Here is a 21,895-nt window from a genome sequence, read left to right on the forward strand (position 1 = left end):
ATAAGAAAAGGTTAAATGAATTCATTAAATAACTAAAAGAAGAGATCAATAGCCAAAATAATGAAAACTAAAACTGTTTTTTGCCTCATTACTGCATCTTCAATAACTGAGTAGTTTATTAGCTGCCCCTATTAGCCTTCTAAGGCACAATGCAACAGTAAATACAACAAGTGGGCAGACATTCTGAGTATATAAGTCCTGCAGGATGGGAAGAGCACAGGCATTTCAGGAAAGCTTGCCTTAATTGATAGTGTATTTGACACAATAACATCAATCCGATCCATAGCATAAGGGTCGAATCTCTTCTCAGTTCGTCGCATGAAATCATGCTTGAGCAGGTAGCCAGTCCTGCTGTTGAACTCAAACAAGGCCATGTTCAGCTGCATTGGAAAATCTGGAAGAAAAATGAGATGGAGCTTTGCCAGATTCAAGGCAGGTACTGCAAAAACACTCAAACAAGATGTGCTTAAACTTTTCATTCAGAGGCTTTATGGAGCAAACGCTCTGGGAAATTGGTAGAAAGTTCCACATATAAAAAAACTATTTTAAAAGGAGTGATATTTCATTACATTTATTTAATGAATCAGTCTTTATATAGCACCGTGTATAGTCAATACCCTCAGAAAACTTTCTTTACAGAACAAGGTAATGTGTACATTAAATAAATATTGATTAGCAGCAGATGGTCTAACAACAAACCATAAAATACTTAGCTAAACTGTGCGCTTGGCATTTTCCAAGTCCCTCTGTGGTGTTCAATCAGTCAAATACACCTTAAAGTAAACCTTGGTCTCCCATGATAAGTTTAATGAGGCAAACAATTATACTGAAGGACTGGTATTTTATTTGTCTGAACAAATCCGAATCCTGTTATATCATCTACTGTTGAATTCTGCTCTGTACTTGTAATATTTCTATTGCACTATTGTATTGTATTGAGGATTACTTGTGTTCTGTTCTGGGGGTCTCTCTCTGAACTGCCTTTCCCAAGGTTTCTTTTATTTTTGTTTCCCTACATGGGTTTTTTTCTTTTTTTTTTTGGAGTTTTTCCTTGTCTTCTTAGAGCGTCAAGGCTGGGGGGCTGTCAAAAGGCAGGGTCTGTTAAAGCCCTTTGCGGCACTCCTTGTGTGATTTTGAGCTATACAAAAATAAATTGCATTTTATTGTACAGTATTTAGGTGTCACATTGTGCATAAATGAACAGTAAGGTATTGCACTCATTGCATACTTTAACATGGCTTTCTGATAACTTCACCTTCATTTAATCCTGATACTCTGTATATTCAATTCATTATAATAACTATTCATTGTGGCTTTAAAATCCGTACTGACCCCTACTCTCTCTTCTGTTTCTTTTCCCGGTTTTCTGTGGTGGTGCTCTGTGCCATCACCACTTAATCAAAGCACTGTGATGTCCTACACTGATGGATTAAAAGCCAGACGTCTACATGACCACCATCATCAAGTCCTTCCAAGAAATCCCTAAATACAAAGAGCACTGTTTCATTTATGTTAGGTAGAATGCCCAGAGGGGGCTGGGTGGTCCCATGGCCTGGAACTCCTGCAGATTTTTTTTTTTTTCTCTCCAGTCGTCCGGAGTTTTTTTTTGTTTTTTCTGTCCTCCTTGGCCATCAGACCTTACTCTTATGTTAATCAGCGTTGTCTTATTCTAAGTCTTACTTTGTCTTTTATTTCTATTTTCTTCATCATGTAAAGCACTTTGAGCTACATTATTTGTATGAAAATGTGCTATATAAATAAATGTTGTTGTTGTTGTTCAGACAATCAAGAATTGGCATAAACATATTGGTTGACATCCTGCTTTTCTTTGATTAATTGACAGATATTCATCCTTAACTAGGGGTGTGCAATATGACTGTATCTTATTCTGACAGGCTGAAGTTTAATTATAATGCAAATTTCCAAATGTATCATAGAAATTGTCATTCAGTGTAAGCCATTACTTTCATCTAATACTTACAAAGACTTTTTCTACAGAAGTTTTTTCTTTTTCTTTTAATCTGCAAGCTTTTTTTTTTTTTTGAAAAGCAAAACTGAGAAATACCAAAACATGTATAGTGTTAATACAAAATCTAAATAATACTGTTGTTCTATCATGGACTCATACACACAATGAGCTATCTCAGTTTGCAGATTTGTACTATGGTAACATCCGGTGGCCAGCCAACAATGTCTGGACTACAATGGATCTTAGACGCAATCTCTTACTGACCTAAACTGAAGGAGGCTCCTCAACCTTGGGCCGAGCATATAGTGTTCTAAACACTGTGAGTGAAGTGCTTCCTGATGATGTCAGCTGAGCTCTTTCTCTCACTTAGCCCCCAACTTACTGCCCAGCAGCAACTGTGACACAATGTTTTCAAGGTATGACATTTGCATTGACTTTTCTTCTCTAGATACACTGTCTGAAAGAATGCACACTCACCCATGGTCTGGTAATTTAGGGCAACCATTTGGCATCCAGCATTCCAGAAGATCTGTGGATTGTAGTTGGACGAATCCATCCTAGTTCCTTTGGGATAGATCCGGCTCATCTGCCTCTTGTTATAACTAGGTTAGACTGCATAGGAATTCATAAACCATACTGAACTGTGTATAGTATTTGGTAATTTCCTAATAAATACAATGATACATTGCAGTTTCAACAGAATCCAAGAAAATAAAAAAAACATTTCATAGAAGACAGTCATTCTCCCACAAAAGCCATCAAAAATCTTTCAGGGAGAATGTCATTATAAACCTGTAGCCTACATGTGTCAGAATCATGATTTTTTTTTACTCTTTAGTAGTGATCTGATTGATTGTTAGGCAATGTTTCTACATTGTGTCAGGAATGTGTAATTGACTTATTTTTTGTGTTCTGCTGTTGTTTAATCTTTTTGACTTATTAGATTTTATATTGTTTCAACAATATATTTTTAATGTTATTACGGTCATGTACCCATGTTATCATTTTGTGAATTTGTTTTCCTGTGTGTGACTCTTATATGTCTGTTTCTACAGGTGCAGGCATTTTTAAGTTCTTGGTTTCTCTGATGCACAATATACTAACGTATCTGATACGTGTGATGATATGTGGTGCTATGCATCTCACAGCTTCTAAATTTTACTTGCAAAATATAAACCTTGTGAAGAACTAGTACTCCAGCAATCTACAAAACAAAATCAGGAAAAGAAAACTGTTGATTTTTGTTACAGCTTTGATTTCAGTTTTGTCCCTATAAAAATTTTGCAAATCCCTTACATTTTTAATCCTGGGCCACCTTAAATTCCTTTGCACCTCTCCATCAGCATCTTTTGTTTTGTAAATGTGTCGATCAGCACAAGCAGAAAGCAGCCTGCTGTCCCATCCCTCCACTGCCGCAGTTCAACTCGAGCCACAAATTCTCCCAACTCAAGTCTTGTTTATCTCGGCGTGAGGTGCCTGGAGTTGGATAGGGTAAATAATGTATCGTTATTTGGAACACATGCATTTCATGTGTGTTCCGTGTCTACAACGATCTATGTAAATGTAGGATGACAGGAAATGTGAGACATGCAAATAGCTAGTAGCACTAACGACAAAATTTTGACATGAAATGTATATAATGTGTGAAGACTGAAGTCCAAATATCAAATAAACACTTTCACTAAAGGTACACGTATAACAAAACAAGTGTGCTTTTATTCAAGAGTAAAACCAAAGAAAAAATAATCGGGTTAGGTTACAACGCTAACACAACCACTTGGGTGGTGCAGCAGTAAGAACTGCTGACTCATAATCAAGAGGTTGCGGGTTCGATTCTGTCCGCTTCCCACAATTACTGTTTTGAGTAGTGAGATGCTCTTATTGTTACTATTATACAATAAAAACATGCATTCGATTTGAGTCTGTAACAGCCGGTGTAAATTTATGGTACTTGTAAAGGTTAGCGTTTTTTTTTTTTTCAGTTTTATTCTCTCAGTCATGTTCACGCTCTCTTCGATCTGACACTGCTGTTTTCAAATAAAGATGTGCTATAACAGTGGTGAACTCAGATGAGGATGAGGGTTCTACATCGGAGAAAAAGAACGGAAGCCCTGCACGTAAGAAACGTCCACTCACACATAAGAACAACGCAGCTGTACCAGGCGTAAAGGTAAAAGATGGCACTGTTTGGATGTAGCAAGGTACATCCAGTGGATATTATTGGTCAATCTGCCACGCATGTCCTTCAATGAAACAGCAGGGCACGCCAAGCTTGCCAAGGTATTGTGTAATATTGTAATAAGGAAGGAAGGACAGGGGGAGACAACTTGCACAGGGCTTTGTCTCCCCCAGGATGCTAGATGGTGGCCCCACTGGGTTACGGCACTGCCATGGATTCTCACAGGGCACCTTGGGAAATGGAGTTTGTCAGCTCAGCCCTGTTGGGATCTGTGGGTGCTGCCAGAGGGTGCTGTGGGGACTGGTGACTCCTACTTTGTCGGGCTCCCACCTCAGCTATGGGACACCGGAAGTGCTTCCAAGAGTTACAAAAAAGGAGCTGTCTGCCAGAACTCCGGTAGCCAGAGTCAGGAGGAGGTGAATGAAGTTTGCTGGAGGAGTGGAAGAGGCTGAGAGAGAGAACGCAACAGGGAGATGACAGAGTGGCATTACTTCTTACTGTGCTTGTGACATGGGAAACTCTTTCTATAAGAGTTTCACATGAATAAAAAACCTTTGTGTTTGAAAACCTTTGCCCTAACCTGTGTGTCAGGAGTTTGGGGAGCTACAGTGTGGACACAATATAAATATATATATTATGGCTGCCAAAATTAACACCTAATGACACATACTGTATGCCAATAGTCTGTCATAGTTAAGCATTTGCTTAGATTAAGAGGTCTACTATTATACAAAATAATGTAGTATGACTAATGTAATAACTCCTGTAACAAAGTCTACTGTAACAGTAAATAAGATCAAAGATCATGCTCTATGTCATTGTAATGGGTTTATATCATTGGGGGCCCTGATCAGATGGTACATTTTGATGAGCCTAGACTTGAAGTTTGGGAACCTTTGACCTAAGCTATCTGTTAACAATTGATGAGAAAAATGAAATTTATGATATTTGCTTTTTATTTAAAACTCCCAGACAGTTCAAAAGATATTTTGATATTAAAATATCACAGAAGTAAAACAACCTTAGCTTTTAACTTAAGAATAAAATATGCATAACACGACTGTTAAAAACTCTAACTCTAAAGTTAGACATTACATTACGATCTGAGTGTAAAACTCAGCTTATGTCCATGAATACAACAAAAGTCTAAATCATCAACAACTGCTATTTATTACAAAATGGATGACATCAGACCTTTAAATTTAGTTAAAGACACAGGGAAGGGAGACATCATTCAGTGAGGTCTAATAATTCTTACACATTGGACAATTGTGTCATGTATCAAGATTTATATGAAAGGCACAAGTCTTTGCAGTTTGAGCAGCTAAGAAGTTGTACAGCAGTCACATTCATGGTGGACAGCTAGACATTGCTGAACTACCTTGGTTTAACATGTGATTAATCAAGGGGCATTTTCCAATTAATCACAATTAAAAACTGCAATTGTTTGACTCCCCTAATATAAATGTCCCTAGATACTAATACTGAGCATACCAACCGCTGCCTTTGTGCATAACTATACTTGTAACTTGATATTGTCAATATTACAGATACTTTTTCTTATAATTATCAACATTTAGGAATTCTGTCATTTACTATGATTTTGTTTTCCCATTGTGGTCAAATTCAACTTCAGCTTCTTCCTGGCTATATTTCTGCTCTACAGTGCTGTTTATATGTTTCAGCTGAAGGGTATTGTTCTCTACCACATACAGCTTGTTCCCAATGGCCATTCAGCACAGGAAGCTCTACCAGTTGTGTCTGACAAATTCTTTAGATACAAAACATGATGCTGCTGGTGGTTCAATACATAAAGGATACTCAACAAACTCCACTGGGAACTTGGTGACCAGTTCTATGGCTTTAGTTTCCACGAAGGATGAGACAACATAGCTACGATTCTTTTCTAAAAGGACATAAAAACACAAATATTAAAGTGCATGCCAGTCAAAAACCACCCCCAGACATGCAATAACTATCCATAATGGCAAGCTCAGAGCTATAGAAAAACAGATGGGCAACTCAATATGTAACAATCACACATTTTCACTAAATTCACAATTTCAGCAAGAATAATCAGTCAATTCAAAATGGAAAAATGAGAAAAAATGCCTTCCTAATACAGTAATTGGAGACCTGACAGCCAACTTATCTGCTGGACAGATATGTGGTGGATTGGGTTTGGATGAAGAGGAGGGGCAAAAAGAAGAGATATTCCCATACTCACTTTTCGCATGTTCGAAAGAAACAAATTTGTTGGGTTGGATGTAGTTTACCAACGCTGACATTTCTTCAAAAGCTGTCACTTCTTGTCCAGCTGTTCCCTGGACCAAAAAAGGGAAAACTTGTTAAAAGACGAATAGCAATAAGAATGTTTGTGCAAATTGGTGCACACACCTCATCGGAATTCTTCATCTGCTCCTCGTCTTCCTCAACTGCCTCATCAACTTCTTCACGATCCTCTGCTTCTTCAGTCGGCTCACTCTCTAACAAAAATGACATAAAGAAAATGCGTCTTTTTCAGTCGGTTATCAGGATCAGGCTTAACTGACCAATTGCATTATTCACCAAAACAAATCTCAAAACTCAACACTATGAAGCATGAAAACATTTCACTTGGTAGCAATGGTAAGCTTTACAGCTAGGGTTCTTAAACCTTTTCCACTGTACCTATTTCGGACTAGTTAAATAGCTTCTAATAGTAAATACCAGGAATCTCAAACTCCAGTCCTGGAGGGCCACTGTGGCTGCAGGTTTTCATTGTAACCCTTTTCTTAATTAGTGACCTGTTTTTGCTGCTAATTAACTTCTTTTGAATTCAATTTAATTGACTTGTTCTTGAAGACTCAGACCCTTTAATTATTTCTTTTGCCTTAATTAGCTGCCAAACAATAATGTGGTACTAAATGAGCCAAAACACGACCAGCAAACTGTGTCCATCATACAATATCTGAAAATAAAAAGGGTGGAGGTCTCAGGAATGTTGATTTGCTCAGGTCCCCAAAACATTTTAACAGTGCTCTTAGAAAAGTAAAGAAAAAATCAACAAATTTGAAAATGTATGCTATTGCACAATGAGAGCAGCAACAAGCCATGGAATTAAATAACAGGTTTAATTAAAAGGAAGACTTGGTGCCTGATTAAGCAACTGGTTGGAATAAAATTGGTTGGAGTTTGAGGACCTGACTTAGCTGGTCTTCTGTTGGCTCATTCACTTCACATTTCATTTCTGTTTAAGGAAAGAAATGAAGCAATTCAGAGGAATGATGAAGAAATTCCAGGGAACAAATCTTAACAAACAAGTCAATTAAAATTAATTCAAAAGAAGTTAATTAGCAGCAAGGACAGGTCACTAATTAAGAAAAGGGTTAGAATGAAACCTGCAGCCACTGCGGCCATCCAGGACTGGAGTTTGAGATCTCTGGTATATACTAAGTAATTCACAGCCTACAATGTATATTAATACCTTGAATAAATGATTCCATAATAGAAAGTGGCAATGCATTTGTACTTGGCTGTGACTGTTTCAAAATGGGACGGCATGTGACCCTGTGTTAGGATATAGCAGGTTGGACAATGACTGACTGTTTCAAAATGCTTGTCTGTGGCTCCACTGAATAGTCCTGTGAGATAAGTACTCCCAATTTAAACTATTGCAAGAAAGATAAGGTGTGATAGCTTACATTTCAATCTAAGACCAGTATTCTAGAACAGGGGTTCCCATTTTATTTTTAATCCAGAACCTACAAAATATTGTACCAAATGGTCAGGGACTCCACTAACATAAAGCAAATGCTGTAAAGCAGACCATGATCTTAGTTATTGTTAGCAGTAGTCATATAGCACAATTTTGGACAATATTAGGCCTGTTGATCAAAACAAATACTTAATTATAACAGGCTATCAATCAACATGTTGTCAAAAGTCATGTGATATCTCTAGGCCAGTGATTCTCAAATCTATTTTTAAGGGAAGATGAAGGATTTCAAACATTGGCAACTCTGTCAAAAACAATGGCTTTCTGCCATTGACTTACTGTATATAACTGTTTACTAAAATGAAATGTACCTTTATTTTATTATTAACAATTGTCAACTTTTACCTTTGTTCTTCATGGTATATTCTTATGGATTATTCACCCACTTCTTAAAACAATTCTAAAAATGATGGAACACCTAACAAGTTTATTAAAACATAAAATATTGTAACATTTCCAGAAAACACTGAGTGACAGAAAGAGGGAGAGATGATGCGCAGACTGCTCATTCAGTTAGGGTGAATTGGCTGAAAAAGAGGGCACTCAGCTATTAAGATGCTCTCTTTTATAAACATTCTTTGATGTATTAAGTTTTTCTTGGACATTTTCAACCTTGTTCTTCCCCTGACTTTGATTTCTGGCATTATCCTTTTAACTAGATGTTTTGATCCTGTTGACTTCCTGGTTTTGACCTTTGCTTTGGTTTTTCGATTATGATTCCTTTCCCAGTCTAACTGTTTCTTTGTGTCTGCACCTCTTCACAGTGGTGTCAGACCATTAACAAGTTAAAAATGTTGCATAGTATTATCTTCATGTAAATTCGGGGACCTAGTTAACTGTTTTGAAAGTAGATGTACTGCAGTTTATTTTATTTATAACATGAAGGAAACAGATATCACAGTTTTGTTTATTATTTTCCTAACAATGATTTATATTCAACAATAACAGTAATTATAGAATGTAATTACATGTATTAGCACTGTACATAAGAGGTATGTTTCTAACAGCATTTTACAATATTATATACTTAAAACCTCAGTCAAAATCGGGTTGTTGTTAGCCACCAGAGTCCACTTGAAGAGTTGTAAAAAAAAAAAAAGATTTTTTTGGACAATTGTTAGCTGTTGGTTATGAATGGTTTATTCTAAACTGTAGTTCATATTTTCTAAGTATAAATTTTTTTCAATGAAACACCTGATGGAGAGTCAATATCTCTTCTGATGTCTCAAGTCACAGTTGTTGGCTGCAACAGACAATCATAAACAGAAGCTCATTGTTGTGCTTTGCTGTTAAATTATGATGTCAGAAAAACATGGATTCATTATTGGATTAATTGTATTCTACAGATATGCAGATATAAGGCTGACCAAGGACCACATCCCCCTCTTTATCTCTTAGCATCATTATATTTCTTACTTGTGTCCTTAAAAACTGATTTTAAAATACTTTTAATGGTATATAAAGCCCTGAATTAATTTGTCCCTCTTTATATTTGTAAATGACTGTCCCCTTACATTCCCAGTAGTAATCTAAGATCCTCAAACACTGGTTTATCTATTCTTCTATGAGATAAGCATACAAGAAATGGTAGAAGAAATATAACTTTTGCCATTATATACACCAGGCTAATAACATGGGAGCATTTAAAAAAGATCCTAAAACACACTTTGAATTTTGTTTATTTACATTTGGTTTGTTTTTTGCAGCAGTTCTAATAAGAGTATATTTTGATTGCAATATCATATACTTTAAAGGTTTGCAATCAGTAGGAAAAGACTCAGTAGCAGCAGAGGCCTTCATCCATGCCCTGACCAGACGTATGGGTGCCTAGTCCTTTACAGAAATGGTTGCACTCCTTCCAAAAACTCATGGATGATCTGGAACCACTGGCCGCTCAAATTAAAAAGGACCTCCTATCCTCAGCCAGGTGAGTTTGGACTCAGGAGTGGAGTAATAACAAGAGCTCATCTCGAGTGAGGGAGGGCGAAGTCCAAGACAAGACAGGATTCACGAGTCAAGGTGGGATTAAAAAGTGTATTGAATAAAGGGTTAGGGTTAGTAGGGTAAGCCAAAGTGAGGCTAGTTTTGTTGTGTACGTTGCTTCCCTCCTTCTGTTTATTCTTTGCTAGTTGTTATCCTGCTCAAACTCAATAAATCCCCTCTTTTTTGGACTTTATGTCTGTGTGTTCTTTTGTATTTGGGCCCCACCTGAGGGCATACCCCGCAGTTCACAGCTTCTACATATTTATTAGCAGCTAACCATGCCAAAAACACCTAAGCCTAGCAACAATTCTCAAACTTAGATCAGTCTAATTAATCAGTCAATCATGATATCAGCCACTAATGCCAAAAGCTTCAGATATTATACTTGCTACTTTCATTACTGAAGTATAACAGCAATATGAAAATAGTGCCCTATCATGAGCTTGTATTGTGGAAGCAAGCCTCTAATTTCACATTTTAGAAGAAAAGTGACTCACCTTGGGTACTGGGCATTTGACTGGAGTCCTGCTCTGGGCAACTTGCATCCACAGCTACATTTTTCTTTGCTGGGCCTTGAGCGCTCTCATTGCGTGACTGGTTCTTTTTGTTCTTGATCAGAATTTTGCCAAGCAACTCGCTAGGACTAGGTATCTGTTGTCCAGGTTTCAGCTGTTCTTCCACACAAATAAATCAACAAGAAATTTAGGAGGAACAATAGACAGGCACAGAAGTCTCTTAATTTAGGATAAAGGGGGCAGTCATCACCTGGCCACTAGGAATATACTACAAGTGTGGATGTCTAATGCCTTACAAAAATGAGCACTTCAGCAGGCCACAAAGAATTTATACTTAGTTTTTCTTACTCTGCCCAAGTCATAGGTCACTAACAGATAAATTAGCTCTTGAAATAGAGAATACAGAAAAAGTGTCAATCTCTGCCCACTCAGTAACTCGCTCTACCACCAGAATGGATGGCAAACAGAGGTATGTTTCAGAAGTAAGGTGTGTTTGCCTGCACAAGAATATCAGCTCATATAAGACTGGATTGTGGTGATTTAAAAAGAAACGCTATATGAGTGAAACAGTGCAGACCTATAATACTGAGATCAGACCTTTAACAGTATGAGCTTACCCATTTCTATCCTTCTGCACTCAGGAAAAAGACAACCTATTATTCCCTAGAATCCTTTAGTCTTATATTCAACATGGATTAGAACTGATTCATTAGTGTACTGTTTGGTGGAAAAGTATAACCCAGCAGAGAAGAGGATGTCACTAATATTAGGCTCCTTTGAGCTAAAGTGCTTAAGGCTCTTATGGGCTCGGCGTCCAGCTCAAGGTAAGACAGGCTTATACTGTCAATTCACTGGGAGGACACTCCAAACCATGCTGATCTTTTACCTCCACTTTTGTGACCACCTTTAATCTTCACTCAGGCAACTAGATTTTAATGAGTACTGACCATGAAAGAATAACATGTGCTGGCATTATTGTTTAATTGAAAATTCAAAATCGCAGGATGGATTTGCTGGTACTTAGAGATATAAATGTGTTACGTAAGATTGGTACACACCGTTTAAGAAAAAATAGGAAGAAAAGAAATAAAGCCAAGGGTGTAGTCAGGTTTGGATAAAACAGACACCAGAAAACTACATCCGAAGATCGCAAGCATAAAAAAAACACAAAACTGAAACAAAAAAAGGCTAGAGAATTTTGTTGAGTGGTGGTCTGTAATCACTAAACTGTCAGTGACTGTGGGATAATAGCCTGGATGCAGCAGGGTAGAAAATGTATAGTCAGGAGCCAAGTATCCTTCAAGGCTGAGTCGCTAGAGGCAGGTCACTGGTCATTTAGTGATCACACTCATAAGGATTTGATATGAAGCTTATGTTAGAGCAGAAGAGACATTAAGTATCATTCCTCTTGCAGAAGGCTTAAACTCCCGGTACTAGTGGTTTATCACACAGTTAGGGGAAGACTCATTCAGCAGAATCAACCTGCCATAATCTAAACCCTTTCAAATCTCTCTATTATAAAAAATAATGTCTCGGAGACACTTTCGCATCCTGTGAGACGGCAAGAGCTTATGCAAAGAGATTTGGAAAAGTCATGCGTGGTTATGTGAGACACATTTCTTGTAGAGAGAAAGAAACGATATTCACTCACAGGCAGCTATACGTTGCACTGTCATGATGTACTTCGAAACACGGAATCAACATTCAATGTGATATTGATGAAAAGGTAAAAGCGAAAAGGGATTGAATATATGGACATAGGTGATATGACAGAAGTGCGCCACGCGAAATGCAGATCACGCGGCTTGGCAACAGCAGGTGACCGAGCAAAGAGGAGGTAACAAAAAAACTATGTGTTTCCCATTGTATCACCGTTTAAGAGGGGGTGTCAGAAGAGCGATTACGTCTAATTGGGGTGCATTGAGCCCTCCTCTTCACAACATGAGCGCCAAAGATGCAAAGGGGGGGGAGAGGGGGTTTGTGAAGCCCCCTAGTAGTCTAAAAGTGTTACTAACACAATAGCATCAGGCTTCAATGGGTTTTGTGTCCAATTCAGAAGATGCTAATAAGGCCCCAGATAATCTGAAGTAGAGCCCAGGGTAAGGCTGACTCAAAAGCACCAGGCTTCCACAGGCTTAATGTGCAGCTCACTGAAAGGCTGACACACTAGTATTAGGCAGGAAATGACTCACAGAACATAATGACCTCCTAATATTTGATCTCTTTATAGATACAGATATCCATAGATTTTTGGCTAAGCTCTTGCCATGTCATTTTAATGCATTTTAAGAAGAGCAGCAACAACCAAGACATTGAAACCAAATGACTGACTTATTTAAACTCTTTGGTGGGATGAGCATAAATAAACCTATTTGAAAAGCCTAAACCCACTCACCGGATATTTTTCCAAGGGATCTATTAACAGTGCCTCACCAAAAATATTCTTACAGTAATCTGCCATCTTCTTTTGCTGTTTGACCCTGAGTGGCAATGATAATGGAACATAATAAAGAGTTCTGATGAGAACCAATTTCAGAAGAAAACTCCAAGGCCAAAAAATAAAAAAAGAAAAAATAAAACACACATTATGCCTGCAATTTATCCAATTCATTAAGTATAATGCTATGTTTATGTGCTATGTGAAATTTCACACAAATGTCCTTCCAAGTGGTTATTTCCAGTGTGACTTTGTTAAACACATTTCACTATATATAGTAAAATAACACAAAATCGTAAGTAATGGTATTTGCTTGATATGTTGTATAGGTAGTGATGTAATACCCTTTTTGATCTTTAGTTTAATTTAAAAAATAGAGCTAATCTTAATTTGCTTTTTTGTGCAGATCCACAGGCAAATCAATAGTGACATTGAATTTCTTATAAAACTCTATCCAGAAATTCACATGAATAGAACTCTCATGCTTGCAATGGAAAGTTTGTTATAACAAGTAGCAGAAATAGAAGGTGGTCTTTTTTAAGGGCAAAAACAATTACTTCATTATGGTTATTAGCAAGAGTTAATACACAGAGGTTGTTAGATGTTTAAAAAAATTGAAAATGGTAGGAGCGCCACCCCTAGTCATTTCTTTTACTTGTTTTTTTATTCTTGGCGTCTACTCATCTTGGTCTGCCACATAGCAAAATTTGTTTTAAAGGTTCAAAGAGGGTATGAATTAATCATGCTTATGATATTTCTACTGGTAATAAAAACATTAAGATTATTACGAATCCACATGATTCTCGAAGGACAGGATTACAGGGTACTGAGACGTTTTGAAGGCACTCTCTGCGATGGCCTCAATGACATCCTGTGAATTCAGAGAAAAATAAAAAGGAATGTAAATAAAAATGTTGTTGCTTGTAACAGACTAGAATAGATAGAATAGTACAATTTTTGGTAAAGTAGAGCACATAATTCAACTCAGTTTATCTTATTCTTACAATCATGTATTCTGAGTACAGGCTAAGAGTGCATAAACATATATAGAAATAAAGAAAAGTATAACAGAATAATAGTCAAGTACAAACCTTATATTTACTTGTGTAAAAGCACATATCAAGGTATATAAACAGTAAAAAAAAAATAAACTCATTCTCTTTAGTTTGATATACACAAATCATGAAAATTAATATCATCATCATCATCATTCTCCAACCCGCTATATCCGAACACAGGGTCCAGCCAGCACAGGGTGCAAGGCACAAACAAACTCCGGGCAGGGTGTCAGCCCACCGCAGTGAAAATTAATATACAGTGTGATATTGCATACATATTGCAAAACAATGTATCTATGTTGTTTTTGGAAGAAAAAAGCAAAAAATATTTGTGAGATTCAGCCATTTAAAATGTGTGTTTCACCTCACTGCTCATCTCCCTAATTTTCAGAGCCAGGAGTGAGTGTTTCCTCTAGCACAGATGTCTCACCTTGAAAAAAAGTCTCCAAGACCTTTAATTGACATTATTAAAATAGTGAATGCTTTCTTTGTTCTATAGCTAACTAGGCAATAATCACCAAAAAAAATAATCACAAACACAAGCACTCAGACTTTTCACTATGTTTGATGAAGAAGATCGTAGACAAATCTGAAAAACTGTCGGGTCTCCAATTACGTCAGTCGTGGACTGCAGAAAGCATCTGCAGCATGGGGGCAATTGGGGATACACAGATATTGCTACTGGGATCTGTACTGATGTGGGACAGCACCAATAGTGGTGTTCAGCAATGCTATAATAGCTGAATAATTGTTTAATAAAAGTGATTTAAAATTGATAAGAATCACAACTCAAATCACAACATGAATAAATGTCTACAGAGAAGAAACCGTGAAACTTACTTAGTATTATTAGTTATAGTCCTTAGTACTTACTTAGCTCTATTGTGTTCTTTTATTACAATATTCTCAGTAAGAGCAACTCAACATGCACCATAAAACTGGTTTGTGGCGCTTCAGTCTGTTTCGCCATGCTTTAGCTCTATCACATAATATGCCTTTTTATTTCCAGTGTATTTTTTTATTATGCATAAACATGACATTCTACAGAAAGTGCGTAATGCTAAGGGATGACTGGCAGTGTGAACTTCGTATTGAAATTCAGGTGGTCTTGGCTCTTTCAAAACACACTGGTAAGAATTGCAATGCAGTGCAATCAGTTCAGTTGAGATTTATTGCCATGTGTACAAAATACAATGGAACTCTCATGTCCATGTTTGACCAACATGCACTATGCTGCTCCTCAAAGTGAATCTCACTCCATAGGTTATGTAAAAAATAACAACATAGACTCCAAATTAAAATAGCTTCTAATACAATCTATCCACCAAATGAGTTCAGGGTTTCATGACTTCAGTTAGGTAAAACTGTATAATCACAAGGAATGGCATTTTTAATACAACTTGATTTAATTAGTACACAGCCTGCGACAGTATCCATGTGGAGAAAAGAGACAGCACAGAGTGAAAGGAGCAAGAGTACAATGCTGGAATGTGGCTCCTGACAATGTACAAAAATGCGACAATAAACAATTTTCTTTGGTTGATGCCAACACACATCCAAGATTGCACCGATGCTGTAACTGGAAGAAACATGAAACTTGGCTGTACAGTATATAAGATGCCAATTATGAAAAAACAATCGCACGATTTGAGTGTGAGTGTGAAAATACAATCTTACAGTAGACATGCATGAAATTTCTGCAGATTGTGATGTCATGGTGGCTTCACAAAGCATCATGGGGCGCTGGAAAAAATGTCTAAGCCGACTGCAAATCAAATTCACAGGAAAATATTTGTTGAATAAGGTCACTGGCAAATACAGCATACTGTATTTGTTGTGTAGAACACATTGGTGAATTTTGTACATCAACACTACTGTTGGCATTAAGATAACTTAGTGGCAAACTCTGAATCCAGTACATTTAATTGCTGTAAATTTAAAAATGAAACTGTGTATTAACATTTAAAAATATTCAGGAATGGAAGCCTCTACAGCAGGAACACCATAGCATGTGGTAAAGAAGGGCAAACAGATTAGTAACTGTAAGGCATTCTGAGCTATGAATGGAGAATGCAAAACAGGCTGGATAAATAGACATTTAATACAAAAGGACAATCCTGAATCGTAGAAAGAAGACATAAAAGAAAATCTATAAAAACTGACAGAAAAACAATCTTACTTTAGAGAAAATACTGCAAAAAACATTACAGTAAGATAAAAATTATGCACCAGTATAAGAAACATGAAGACTCTGGTAGTTGAAAGAAGAAAACGAGACAAAACATGAAGGTGGAAAAACACAAAGGGCACAGATTGAGGAAAATGACAGAGGAGAGAATAAAGAATAAGAAAGGTACACATAAACTGTAAAAGGAGAATCTCCCAGAATGATGTGGTGAGAATTGAAGGGAAACAACTGCCACACACACAAAACACAAAAGTGGCAGACTGATGCATCCATCAAATGAAAATTACACGGGAAATAAAAGATCATAAAAGGAGAAAACAATTACAGATTATAACAAAAGGAGAAAGGATCAAGACAAACTGAGAAAACCATGTCTAATGGGCAGTCCATCCATTAATTAGGAAGGCAGCATGTAGTCATTGTTATTAATTAATGATTTCATTTTTGGCCACCATACTTCATAGGTGGCTTAGGTAGCATTTAAAAAAAGGAACACCCAATATTGCTTCTGCTATGGTTTGTTAATTTTACAGGTTTAGAAAAGTTGTCAAAGGAAGTACCTTGAATAATATTTCAGTTGTCATGGTAAAGCCATGTGTGATGATAGGCTCTTCATCTGGTGGCTTTCCATTCCAGCAATCAAGCTCTACACAGCGACAGCCAGTAAGAAGACACTGTCTGTACATCTCAGGGGAGGAAACTCCAGAGAACTGACCCGCTAAAAGCTCAGAAAAAAAAGTACAAGTCACTCAGTTGCTGACCACACAGATCTGATTAAATCAGATAAACAAAGAGACCGAACTATAGGTCTACAGAGGTAAAGAAACTTTTATAGGCTTACACATACCGTCATTGTAAGAGAGACAAAAAAAAAGTGGCTAAGGACTAATTTTTAGATTGGTGAACATCAAGGTTAAAAAGTATGAAAAGAAAACAACAGAGAGAGGTGGGCTCTGACCAGTCAAGTAGGTGTTGTGGGAAGACTTAATATAGTAGTGAGGAAGGGGCTGTGCCATATTCTGGTATATCAGAAGCTTCTCAGGATCAACCACACTGTTTTCAGGTCCCAAGAGATAAAAGAGTAGCCCTTCTGGAGATATCTGGCCTGGAAGAGTAATAAGGCTTAAGCAGGTGAAAAAGGCAAAGTACTATAAACTACTGTACATCATTAATAACATTAAAAAGATTATATAATGTTTTTAATATACTGACTTACTATACAGGGGGAAATCTGGCTTTTTACAGAAACTCTTTAAATAAATACATACATTTATATATACAAACACACACCAGAATGAATAAAAAGAAAGGAAATTTAAAATGATAGAAAACCTCTGACTTGGCAATCACAGTCACACTGAGGCATTATGTAGGCGTATGGCTGTTGGTATAAAGTAGCCTCAGTAGCATTTCTTGACACACTTCTGTTTAGTAATTTGTTGGCTGAATTCACTCAATGTTAGTGTGTCAGAGAGAGGATGTGTAGCTTTGTTCATAATGGTAATCAGTTTTGTTTTAATTCTCTCATTTGCTCCTACCTTCAGAGTGTGTACCATAACTGAGCCTGCCATTTTAATTAGCTTGTTCAATTGGTGTGCCTCTCTTAAAATGATGTTACCAGCACAGCACTCCACAGTGTAAAAATCTATCACAAAGTTGTAGAAGATGTGAAAGATGTCACAGCTCACAGTAAAAGAACAAAAGTCTCCTAAGAAGAAAGAGCTTGCTCTGGCTTTTCTTACATAGCTCCTCTGTGTTACGAGACTAGTCCAATCTGTCGTTGATTTTGACCCCCAAGTACTTGTAGGAGTGCACCACCTCAACATCCACTCCCTGAATAGTGGCCAGACATAGAAGCTCTTTGGTGCGGCGAAAGTCAATAACCAGTTCCTTGGTTTTGCTGATGTTAAGATGTAGAAAATTCTCTCTGCACCTGACTCTTCTGTTCTGTCTCATCCCCCTTATCGACACACCCCATTAGTGCAGAAAGTTACATGACCTGGTGTTATATTTATAGTGTGAAGTGTACAGTGTAAAGAGAAAGTGAGACAGAAATGTTTTTATGTGCTGCTCCATTGTTGCTCAAATCCTTATCAGAAACATGGCACTTCAGTCTCACAAACTGCAGTCTGCTCAAAAGATTTTTTTATCTTATCATTTGTGATTATTGGAATTCACTTTAATATTTTCTATGACTTTTAAGTAATATGTATTTTTTTTAGAATTTCAAGGACTTTTGAGTATTTTAGTATTCAATTTTGTTATGATTTTCCGAGTTTTCCAGGACATGGTTGAACACTGGAGATAGGTGTGCTTTCTGTCACTTCATTAATGAATTCTGAGCATAGAAGAAAATATAAACGTGCCATGTGGGTGTGCTTTTTGACTAGTGGGTCCCAGCACCTTACCAGAGACCGAGATAAACTCCAACACCCGCATATTACTTACAAAGATGCTCATTGCACAATGTTGGAACACTGCTCGATTTTCAGATTGGTAGGCAGCTCCTGGACACTCCTGACCCTACAGTTTATCATAGATCAAGATTTCTAGCCACAGAGCATGATACCAGAAGGTGAGAGCCTGGAAGAGTGGCCTTTTTTTTTTACTACATTTAACAAATCATTGAATTGAATATTTAATTTTTACAAGCCAATTTCCAAAACCTCAGTTTATGAAATAAGGCCATATTGTAGGACAACTTTTCCATAAGTTTTTCAAATGCTCAGAATTACTATTCATCTATTTTCTGCCTTAGCTTTAAACAGAACTGCAGTCTAAATGCACTCCCTGAAATCATCTAGTTAGTGATTCAGTCACGAGCACTGTACATTTTTAATTCAGGATCCGTCATTAAGCCTCAAGTCCAATGCTGGATAGCTGCATTGTGTTGTTAATGTAGTGAGCTTGGTGAACTAACATTTACTGGAAAACACACAAGCACTCAAAATTAAAAATTATTTCTGAAACAGAGGGGCTTTGTTCCCACCACCCAGACCACTGTGGTTCAAATGTGACACAGACGTGACATTTGTCTCATGCTCATAAATGCAAGCTTGGTGTCAGGAATGGTTGTGCATTTAAAATCCAGCTACTCTAAAAAAAGAAACACTAAGCTGGTCACCATTTGTCCAACAAATGTATTTGGCCTTCTTCTTATTTAAATCATTCTCATATGTTGTATGTTATAGCTGCATTTTGAAATACTGTATTACAAATCTGAAGACTAAAACAAAATGGAGAGTAAGCAATGGTGCTGCTGCTACCTTCAAATTTCTGTCTTCATTTAAGACATATATCAGAAAGAGAAGAAAGTTGCTCACCTCTCTGCGCATTTGCCTGGCTGGGTTCATATCTCTCAATTATGGCCTTGACCTGCTCAGGCTTCAGTCTGGGGAACAGAATCTCATTGAGCCGTGAGTCCCTCTGTTTTTCATTAATGAACTTGCAAAAGTTCTCTTTGGTCATATATGGTTTAGCTTTAGTATTGCTAAAGAAAAAAGATAGTTAAAAATTGTTTAAAAAACAAAGAATTGTTTATACAGCATGTTTAATGATAAGACAAAAGACAAGTCAATTTAAGATTCACAGAGAATAAAAATATTTAATTGAAGATAACACACATGGTGAAATGATCAAAGGTCTATGACAAATATGATGACACACAGCTATATTTATCAATAGCACCTGATGACCCCGATTCTCTTGATTCACTAACTCAATGTCTAACTTATATTTCTGAATGGATGAATAGTAACTTTCTCAAGCTAAATAAAGAGAAAACTGAAATCTTAGTGATTGGCAATAACGGATACAATGAGGCAATTAGAAATAAACTGGATACATCTGGATTAAAAGTCAAGACGGAGGTAAAAAGCTTAGGGGTAATTGTTGACTGTAATCTGAATTTTAAATCGCATATTAATCAGATCATTAGGACAGCATTTTTTCACTTAAGAAACATAAGTAAAGTTAGACCTCTTATATCACTGAAAGATGCTGAGAAATTAGTTCACGCGTTTGTTTTCAGTCGACTAGATTACTGTAACACACTCCTCTCTGGATTACCCAAAAAAGACATAAATTGTTTGCGACTAGTGCAGAATGCAGCTGCTAGAATCCTAACTAGAAAAAGAAAATTTGAACACATTTCTCCAGTTTTGATGTCACTACACTGGTTACCTGTGTCATTCAGGATTGACTTTAAAATACTGCTTATGGTTTATAAAGCCTTAAATAATCTCGCCCCATCTTATATATCGGAATGTCAGACACCTTATATTCCAAATCGTTACCTCAGATCCTTAAATGAGTGTCTCCTTAGAATTCCAAGAGCGAAACTTAAAAGAAGTGGTGAGGCGGGCGGCCTTCTGCTGTTATGCACCTAAAATCTGGAATAGCCTGCCAATAGGAATTTGCGAGGCTGATACAGTAGAGCAGTTTAAAACACTGCTGAAAACACATCACTTTAACATGGCCTTCTCATAACTTCACTGTAATTTAATCCTGATACTCTATGTTTAATTCATTATAATAACTATTCATGGTGGCTCTAAAATATGTACTAACCCCTACTCACTCTTCTGTTTCTTTTTCCAGTGTCTTTTTGGTGGTGGCTTGTGCCAACACCACCTACTCAAAGCACCGTGATATTCCAACAGTGATGGATTAAAAGCCAGAAGTCTGTATGACCATCATCATCAAGGGCGTCCGTGAGAACCCTAACTACAAAGAGGACTGTTTCATTTATGTTAGGTAGAACGTCCAGAGGCATTTTATTCCCTGGCCATCGGACCTTACTCTTTTTCTATGTTAACTAATGTTGTCTTATTTTAATTTCTTATTTTGTCTTTTATTTTTCTTCATTATGTAAAGCACTTGGAGCTACTTTTTTGTATAAAAATGTGCTATATAAATAAATGTTGTTGTTGTTGTTGTACTGTATATGTTTTCTACAATTTTGTGGTTCTTCTATACCAACAGCCCACTAACATCAGGTAATGCAATGTAGACAGCACAGGAAAATAAGCTGTAAAGGATGCAATTATTTTTTATCTAAACATTTTTTATTTTAAAACATGTGGATGACCATGTGCTTATGAGAAACAAGTTATAAATTTTCTAATTAGACTGTAAGATCACTTGTGTCATCCATGATTTAGTGAAGACTCGTAGCAACTTTATTCTGGTGGCAGATATGGAAACACACAAGAAATTTGGGTACAAATTTAGGAAAGCAATTAAAATTGCCAAACATCAGTATAGGGATAAGTCAGAGACTCAGTAACACAGAAGTCATGATGTACAACAGGGATTTTAGATGCTTAAGGATTATAACTAAAACTAATCAAATCACATGAACATTTTATCTCCTAGATTAACTTAATCCGTTCTATGTCAGCTTGGATCATTATAAAAAAGTGCCTTCCATTTAATCACCTGCATAAGTATAACAATTCATTCTTGTCTTTTTCTGTGGATGATGTAAAGAGAATTTTTAAACATGTCATTGTCCATAAGGCATTCTGTCTAGATGAAATTTCAGGATACATTATAAAAATCTGTAGTGATCAATTAGTTGGTATTTTTACTATTTTTAATGAACCACTGACAGAGTCTCTTAGTGCTTCAAGAAGACAATAATTATCATTTTGTCAAACAAAACAAAAGTTGACAGTATCAGTAACCACAGACCAGTGGTATTCCTCCCATTGTGATGAAATGCTTTGACAGTCTGGTGCTGGGTCACTTTAAATGGAACATTCCAGATAGTCTGGACTATCTCCACTATGCATATCACCTAAATGTC

General features: G+C 36.8%; 1 protein-coding gene across 1 annotated transcript in view; it reads right to left on the reverse strand.

Annotated features, from left to right (window-relative positions):
* plcb2 (phospholipase C, beta 2) overlaps window positions 1–21,895 on the reverse strand; it is a 95,029-nt gene that overhangs the window by 36,180 nt on the left and 36,954 nt on the right. The window contains exons 9-19 of the mRNA XM_039741982.1: window positions 19,410–19,576; window positions 17,045–17,191; window positions 16,647–16,804; window positions 13,629–13,711; window positions 12,799–12,883; window positions 10,386–10,557; window positions 6,546–6,634; window positions 6,376–6,472; window positions 5,970–6,054; window positions 2,447–2,571; window positions 240–394 (exon numbers count right to left, since the gene is read on the reverse strand). Coding sequence (XP_039597916.1) covers window positions 240–394; window positions 2,447–2,571; window positions 5,970–6,054; window positions 6,376–6,472; window positions 6,546–6,634; window positions 10,386–10,557; window positions 12,799–12,883; window positions 13,629–13,711; window positions 16,647–16,804; window positions 17,045–17,191; window positions 19,410–19,576 — 1,363 coding nt within the window. The remainder of the gene's footprint in view (window positions 1–239; window positions 395–2,446; window positions 2,572–5,969; window positions 6,055–6,375; window positions 6,473–6,545; window positions 6,635–10,385; window positions 10,558–12,798; window positions 12,884–13,628; window positions 13,712–16,646; window positions 16,805–17,044; window positions 17,192–19,409; window positions 19,577–21,895) is intronic.

The sequence above is a fragment of the Polypterus senegalus genome, chromosome 18 (assembly GCF_016835505.1).
Source record: "Polypterus senegalus isolate Bchr_013 chromosome 18, ASM1683550v1, whole genome shotgun sequence".
Taxonomy (NCBI): domain Eukaryota; kingdom Metazoa; phylum Chordata; class Cladistia; order Polypteriformes; family Polypteridae; genus Polypterus; species Polypterus senegalus.